This window comes from Artemia sp. Qi Xiang Cuo, chromosome 10, assembly GCF_049724085.1.
Source record: "Artemia sp. Qi Xiang Cuo chromosome 10, ASM4972408v1, whole genome shotgun sequence".
NCBI lineage: Eukaryota > Metazoa > Arthropoda > Branchiopoda > Anostraca > Artemiidae > Artemia > Artemia sp. Qi Xiang Cuo.
The window spans coordinates 5,265,758-5,274,799 of NC_142803.1; the positions used below are offsets into that span (position 1 = coordinate 5,265,758).

General features: G+C 35.5%; 1 protein-coding gene across 1 annotated transcript; it reads right to left on the reverse strand.

Annotated features, from left to right (window-relative positions):
* Positions 1-408: 408 nt before the first annotated feature.
* On the reverse strand, positions 409-8,784 carry LOC148947395 (uncharacterized). The gene is made up of 3 exons (XM_089095236.1): positions 8,484-8,784; positions 6,144-6,222; positions 409-892 (listed from the first exon to the last, which is right to left on the reverse strand). Exons 1-3 carry the CDS (start codon positions 8,752-8,754, stop codon positions 832-834), a joined length of 411 nt encoding a protein of 136 aa, XP_088951362.1. The 5' UTR covers positions 8,755-8,784; the 3' UTR covers positions 409-831.
* Positions 8,785-9,042: the final 258 nt, after the last annotated feature.

Sequence of the window (9,042 nt, forward strand, 5' to 3'; positions counted from 1 at the left end):
TACAAAATTTTTCACAGGTCAATTACTCTTCATATTTGTGTTTTATAAAAAGGAAAAAAGAACAGGATTATAATTTATTGAAAATACGTAACAAATTGGGAACTGCAAATACTAAAAAGAAAAGTGTTGCTGTTTTACTGGAAATTTTCACATTGGGTAATTTTAAGGTTTTGATCTTCTTAAAAAGCTTGAAAAAATGGGAAATTTATTTTAAGGTTTATTTTTAGTAGTTTTGATTTCTCTTCTAGAGCCAGTTATTCAAGGAAAGGATGGTGCAAGGATGGATGGTAGAATAGAGAAGCCTCAAGTAATTACAACCACGGATGGGCCGAAGAAAAGCTCTAATGGCAAGCTAGTGAAAAATTTAGGTAAATTTAAACCTGGTGCGCCAAATTTAGATAAAAACAGAAAATTAGTCATTCCAATGGTTCCAATTCCTCTGGCTACTAACTCCAAAGAAGTCGTTCTACCCTTACAAGAAGCTAAAACGTCTTTGAATGCTCCTTTCATGTCGTCATCAGAAACTGGACCAGAAACTTTACCGAAGTCAAGTGAGTATTTTACATGACAAATTTTACTTTTATTTAACGTTACCCCCACCGTATTCTATCACCACAAAGAAGACCCTACTTCCATCCATTCGGGTTATTTTTAAATTTAAATTCACTACCTTTTATCATCTTTTTCAGCCGTCGGGAAAGAGGATTGACCACTGTCAATCGTCAAAAAATATACACTTGAGTCAAATACAGATTTAACTAATAATATATGCCATACAAATTGACAAAATTTAAATAGTCACAAAAAACGACACCGTCTTTTTTATCACTTTTAACCTTCAGTTATCGTCGGGTACCTCCATCTTCTTGACCCCACTATCACATCAACAGATCTAAAAAAAATTATTATTAGTGAAAAACTTAAATAAACATTTTCAATGACTGGGTAAGAAAATACTCAAGAAGGTACTTCAACAGACTAATACTCATGAACAAAGCTGTATCCAGGTAGGGGGAAGGGGTTGAACCATGTCTCAAGATCATGCAAGTCATTATTTTTCATTTTGCTTAATTGTCTGTGACTTATATTGAACAAACAGAAATGTGGAAAAACGTTTCATTGAGTAAGTTCATTGAGCTGTAGTCCGATAAATAACCTGTTAAACTAGGATAGTTCTATAACAGCTTATGACTTTAGTACAATCGGAATGTCTAATGGACATGTACTACACTTTTTAATGTTCTTAATTTTTGCCTCAGCATCCAAGGGCGAAATAACGGGAAAATTGAAAGAGCACAAATCATAAGGAGTGTCAAAAGAAAGGGGAGGGAGGTTCTGAACAATGGAAGAAAGAAACCTGTTCAGATCATTGGCTGTAACTGAAGGGTCTTTTTGGAAATGGAAATCTATATTATTCCGTGTTTTCCCACAAATTTTCTTTATTCTATTATACCATTGTTTTGGCTTTGTAGAAAATAAATCCTGGACTTTGCATTTGAAATATGAAGAAGCAGATTTACGTATTTTGTTTTGTTATATGTTCAAAAGTCACTAGACTTTTGAACAACAGCAAACTTATAAGAAAATCGAAATATATTTTCTTGTGATTATTATCGCTTCTAATCAGCAGTTGTACCAAACCAATCCTGCTCAACTCATCCTCAGGGCTATACTGTGGTGTTTATCCTCCCCATAGTATGGTGCAGACGGTTTGATATCATTCTATTTTCCCTTCTTGTTTTAGTTTTATTTTTGTGTTTAAAGCTTTTTCCAATAGGCAATGATTAGAAGTCTTCCAAAAAAAAAGGTCCCCCCAGATCCCAAATCAAATTCCAGTGAAAGCGTCATAGTGAAAGATACCCATCCTGGCTGGTCAAGCACACTATCTCAAAGTTCTAATGATAGCTCCAATGCGGTAATAGGACAATGATAAGTGTAGGGGCTAATGTAACCATAAATGATGATAATGGGTTTCAAGAGGTCCTCTCTAGAAGCTCTAAAAAAGGAAAAAAAGCTCCTCAATTAAAAGCATTTCCCCTCTCCCTGCCCAAGATCCTCCCTCCAAAACTTAGGAATCTACCTTAAAATTACTCCCACTACCCCCTTTGAAATAAAAATGATCACTCCAATAAGAGTTGCAATTTTTTAAATTGCTAAAATCAATGTTCTCACTTAACATTAACCGTGATGGATCTCTGCTAATAGCTGTAGAAGATCAGAAATCAGCAGATACAATAATTAACCTTAAATCCCTTCTGAATACCCCAATTATTGCATCTAATTGGAACCCAAAACAATCACCAACAAAAATAGTAGTTTATAATGTTCCCCCAGAGATATCTACTCAGGAGTTAAAAGAAGGGCTCTCAGATAGGGCTGGAAACACAATCCCAGTTGAGGATGATACCCAACTTGGAAAACCTAACTCTAATGGTCTAAAAACTAGTAGATCCTTCTTATTCACACTGAACGATAAAATTGATATCCCAGAAAAATTATTCCTATTTGGGCAAATCAAACCACACAAGGAATACAAACCTAAGCCTATCCAGTGTCAGAAGAGTTTCAAACTGGGACACACAAACAAATGCAATGAAATTCTCCAAGAGTGTAGTAATTGTAAATCTTTCCATCCTAAAGAGCTGACAACTTGCAACAAAACTCAGCCTACATGCATCAATTGCAAAGGCCCACATGAATATACAAATAAATCATTATGCCCTGCATACAAAAAAAGAGCTCTAACACTCCAAATATCAACAGAGAAAGCCATCCCATAACCCTTTGCAGCAATGGAAACCAATGCTGCCCAACAATACCAAATAAAGCCTGTAATGAAACCAACCAAAAACCACCCAGTCAAATGCATCCAATGCACCCAGCACCCCATGTAAAACACCATCTTCTAAGCCCCCTAACTCAAATCCCTATCAGAAGAAATCACCAAGCCAACAAACCTCCTTGTCCGGTGAGATGAGGTCAGCCTGCCCCCCCCTCCCAAGAGGAAACAAACCAGAAACACCAGGAATCAATCCCTTAATCAACAAACAGGATGCACAACCAAAAATGCAATCCCCAAATATATGCTTATTCATTCTAAACTGTAATGCAGTTCAGGCCATGAAAATACATCAACTACAGAAAACAAAAATTATTGCAGAATTGGCAAAAATCTACATCCCAGATGATATGCTCATTCAAGCAAAAAAAGATCTTGCTTTACTTTTAACAAAGCTGAACATTGATACACAGTCATATGAAGAATAAATCAACAACACAACATATATCAATACTCAAATGGAATGTAAGATCACTCACAGAAAATGAGCTAAATGAACTAATATCATTTATGAATAATAATTCCATTGATTTTGCTTGCCTTCAGGAAACTCATTTAACCCAAAATCAACAAATTAAGTCTCCGGGATATACTATCCTGAGAAAGGACAGGTCATCAGAGAGAAAAGGAGGCGGTGTAGCTTTAATAATAAATAACAAGATAAAATTTTATGGCATCTATTTTCCAGATTTTGCAAATGATGTTGATGTAATTGGTATCAGTGTTTGGCTGAATAATTTAAAAACCTACATATTAAGCTTTTATAACCTTAATGGCCAAACTACAGATGCCAAGGATTTCTTTAATTATATAAATAATTCTAATATGTTAAAAAATATCATTATTTGTGGTGATTTCAATTCCCACAGCCTTTTGTGGGGGAATAAACCAGCAAATAAAGCTGGTAAATTCATTGAGCATATGACTTCAAATATTAATGAATTAGCTGTTGCTACCCCTCCAAACCTGAACGCATATTTCAACCCCAAAAGTGGCAGATTCTCCACAATTGACCTACAAATTGTGTCATTAAATTTTTTGAACAAAATTTACATAAAAAAAAATGATAGTCTATGTACTGACCACTTTGCTATAGTTTGCTCCCTAAATGAACCTGCTGAAACTTTATCTCATACCTCCAAATATATGAACACTAAAGCAAATTGGTCTATATTCCAAAATAAGCTAAATGATGAAATTACAAGTTTCACCCAAAGTTTCTAAGACAACAGTTGACACACATGCTGAAGCATTGACATCTTTACTAATAAATACATCTAATCATGCTATCCCCAAGACAACACCTAAGAAAACATTCCCTAAACAAATTCCTAAAGCATGGTGGACAAATGTGTGCCTAAATAAATGGAGGATAAAAAAGGCAGCTAGGACAGAATTCATAAGAAAAACCATCAACTATTACATATTTAAAAAATTACAAGCAGAATCTAATCTAAAAAGGACTATAATAGATGCTAAATATAAATTCTGGAATAATTTTTTCAAATAATCTCTCCAGAGAAACGCATGAGCCAATTATACATAAAGTCATAAGCCACATCTGTGGGAAAAACACTTCCCCCAACCCACTCCTGTATGAGCATATACATAATAATACCCATTATGACAATGATAATGGTAAAGCTAACCTATTTGCAACACTTTTTGTTAATAAGCTAACATCAAATAATCAAAGCAAACTGTCCACAATTCCTATGAACCCAAGTTACCAACCACTCCCAGGATCCAAGGACATAACCAATCCATTTTGAATCCAGGAATTGAATAATGCAATACATCATATTAGGACCAAATCTAGCAGCAGCTATGACAATGTACACCCAGTACTTATACAGAATCTTACACATTCATACAAACAAGAACTGATAAATTGTTATAATCACGCTTGGACATCTTCTAGGTTCCACAATATATGTAAATGTTCGTCCCTTATACCAATCCTAAAGAAAAATAAACCAAAAGATAACCCTGAGTCTTATAGGCCCATAATGATTACACCTGTGATGGGGAAAATAATGGAGAAAATAATCTATCAAAGACTCCTCTGGTTGGTTGAAAAAAAAATTTTATCCCACACACTCAAACTGGATTCAGGAAACACCACTCCTCAACAGATGCTTTCATTTTGCTAACAAATGCAATAAATGAATCTTTCTAAAAAAATAATGTCCTAGTGGCAGCTTTCCTAGATTTTGAAGGGGCATATGATAATGTGAACCACCAAATCCTTTTAAATAAACTTGCAAACCTTGGAGTGCCCCCTAAGCTAGTATTCTTTATTAAATCCTTCATAGAAGTGCGAAGTTTCATCGTTTGTGTTGGTTCAGCCTATTCACCCCAAAAGACAATAACCAAAGGCCTACCTCAGGGAGCAGTCCTCAGTTGCCTCCTATTTGCCCTATATCTCTGGGACATGAACCTACCCCACACGAATCTACAATATGCTGATGATCTGGTGCTATGGTAATCTGACAACACCTTTCAGATAGCACAGTCAAATCTGCAAAAGTCACTTTTCCAGTTTGAAAAATTCTCTCAACATTCAGATTTACCCATTGCACCCACCAAGTCAAAAATAATCCAATTTCACCGGAAGCGAAACCATGTTAAAGCAAAACTAACTCTAAATAAAACAACTATTCCAGAAGATAGTCATATTAATTACCTAGGTCTAATGCTTGACCAAAAACTTAATTTCCACCTCCACATTTCAAATACAATAAAAAAATGCTATAGGAAAGCAAATATACTAAAAAGACTTCTTTCCATACCCTGGTTTTGTCAGGGGAAAACCTTCCTCCAGTCTTATAAGTCACATATAACACCCCAGAAAAATAATGGGCCCATCGTTTATGGCGCTTGTGCAAAGACTCAGACGCAAAAAATTGAAACAACACAAAATAATACAATGCGTCTCAAATTTGGTCTTAGAAACCCACAAGCACCAAGTTTTTGCTTATGGAGAGGGGTTTAACAACAGTAAGGGAGAGACGTAGCTTTCTCTTGACAAAACATCTTACAAAAATTGAATCAAATAGCTCACACACATTACATAATTGGTTAAGAAATCTAGCCATGTATAGAGGTATTGCAGATGAGTACCAGGTATGCCAATATTCAAAAGAAGTTCCCTGTACCAGCAAATTCTATTACACCTACTTTCCCCCAATCCCCTCCATGAAATTGGTCATTTCCCATAATAAATACTGAATTCTCAAAATGGAATAGACTTAACCCCCATTGCTTTTGTCCAGAAAAAATTTGCAGAACTTAATACAATTACCTATAAAAATCACTTCCAAATATTTGTTGATGGGTCAAAAATGAATGAGAAGGTTGCAAGTGGTGTTTTCTTTCCTCACCTGAAAATTGCAATGGGCGAGAGATTATTTAATAATTTATCTATAAAGTCTGCAGAGTTAAATGCCATAATAATGGCATTAGAAGACCTTAAGCAAAACCAACCTTTGATTGCAAATTCGAATAATATTATCATCTATTCCGACTCTTTATCAAGCCTTGAGTTGCTGGCCTCAGCTCCTCAATATAAGTTGGACACTGACACTTATCATTGTCTCAGTATTATTGATAATCTTGCTTCAAGTGGCATAAAAACTTATTTTCAGTATATTCCTAGCCACTCTGGCATAAGTGGTAATCATCAGGTTGATGAAATAGCTAAAAATGCTATAAATATTGACCAGCCAAGTGGGAGACCAATCCCAATTAGAGATATTTTTCGATGGAGGCTATCAGATATTAATTTTAATAAGATTAATCCTATCCTTTCCACCTTTCCCAATAATTATCTTTCTAAAATTTATCATAGAATTCGTTCTGGAACAAATGGACTAAATTTCCTTGCATTCTCATATAAGCTTTCTAATTCAAGTGGTTCAATTCCCCTGTCCCCTCTTTGCAGGCATTGTAATATGAATAATGAAACGATTGACCATTGCCTATTTGAATGTAATATGCTGACGTCTGCACAACATACCTTGCTTTATAAACTGTTAAAATACTTCAAACACCACAAAATCTCACTATCAGCCAAGAGCCTGGCCAACTATACCTGCACACAGAGCACAGAAATCGATATCTATCATCTTATATTTGAACTCCTTGAGTCACAAGATCTACTGAAAGATATCTGAGAATATCTAATAAATAAGAGACAACCAAGACAGTAGCTCTGTAGCCCACAGAGTGAAGCAAAAAGAAGAGGGCTAAATAGTACCAACTGAATAGCCCACCTGCTGTGAATTAGAAGAAGAAGAAGATTTGTTTACGCAGTGAGTTCGCTTCGGATGTTTTACCATTCTTTAGTAGATTTAATTCTAATTAGTTTTTTCAATTGGCTATTAACGTTTGGTTTGTAATTATAAAATGTTTTTATTCTTTTCTCAGGGAAAGAATCTTTTTTTTTTTTGTTTTAATCAGATTTTGGAATTCAGAGACTTTAAAATTAATGTCATTTTTTCCTTTGAGAGACAGCCAGTTTTCATTGGTAATCGAAGATCCAAATGTGTAAAGGCCATCATTGGAAATTGGGCGATAAGAGAACTCAGTAACAGAAAAAGTATGATTAAAGATATTGAGAGGCTTCGTTAATAAACAAAAATGGTAACTTCCTCCAAACGGGGGCAAGGGGACAGGAGGGGCATAGAAAGCCTGCATATTGGTGCAAATCAAATCAAGGGTTGAATTTCCTTTTGTTGTTGGTATTTTTACTATTTGTTTTAAGTTTAGGGAACTACAAAGGGAATTTAACTTTAGATCATTAGCATCACCTACTAAGAAAATACCGGCGTTCGGGATTTTTCATAGGACAAAGTCGGTACTACTATGCAGTTGTTGGTAGAATCGCTGTCTTTGTGCAGCGTTTTGATTTGGGGAATAATAGAAGCAGGAAAACACAATCAAATTAAAGGGGCGTGGTAAAACTTTGGGTCTTACACTTAACCAAATGATATCATCGTAATCTGAAAGGTTGGGAGTATGAATTAATTTAGGAAAGAGATAATTATTTACAAATAATAGTATTCCACCTCCCTTTTTACCTAGGGGGTGATCATGAGGACGAAGTTTTATGAATGGGGAGTAGTTATTAATTTTCAACAAATCAGGGTTCTGTGCTTGGACCTCAGTTATGGCAATTACATCAATTTTGTGTATTTGACAGAGGGCCTCTAGCTTGATCAATTTATCGAAATTCAGGCTTTCGGCGTTCGTAACAAACAACTTTGGGAAGTGAAACGGTTACTAAAGAGGGCAATTTTTTGTTTGTTAATTGTGGGAGGCAGTGGGGGGTGGAAGGAACGTGGATCTGGGAGGGGAAAGGCATTTTTTTCGGGACGAAGGCTGGGATTGTTTGAGAAGTAGGATTAAAAGGCGGGGCTGGACCGGGCTTGAGAGAAAAGGAGGACAGTGGACAAATTATGGGGATATTATTAAGTAGGGATTTGGGGGGACATAAGTTAGAACTAAAACACTGGTTTACACTAGAGTCACATAATTCGATGCTTCCATAACCCGAATGGATGGAAGTAGTCTTCTTTGTGGTGATAGAATACGGTGGGGGTAATGTTAAATAAAAGTAAAATTTGTCGCGTAAAATACTCACTTGACTTCGGTAAAGTTTCTGGTCCAGTTTCTGATGAGAACATGAAAGGAGTATTCAAAGACGTTGTAGCTTCTTGTAAGGGTAGAACAACTTCTTTGGAGTTAGTAGCCAGAGGAATTGGAACCATTGGAATGACTAATTTTCTGTTTTTATCTAAATTTGGTGCACCAGGTTTAAATTTACCTAAATTTTTCACTAGCTTGCCATTAGAGCTTTTCTTCGGCCCATCCGTGGTTGTAATTACTTGTGGCTTCTCTATTCTACCATCCATCCTTGCACCATACTTTCCTTGAATCACAACTGGCTCTAGAAGAGAAATCAATACTACTAAAAATAAACCTTAAAATAAATTTCCCATTTTTTCAAGCTTTTTAAGAAGATCAAAACCTTAAAATTGCCCAATGTGAAAATTTCCAGTAAAACAGCAACACTCCTATCATTTGGAATTTTTACACGCAGTATTCTAGTCAGCTTGTGCAAGTATATCCATAAAAGAATAAAGAAGGACCGCTATCATGTATCATCCTTAACATTCCTTTGATTCAAATTATATTCCGTT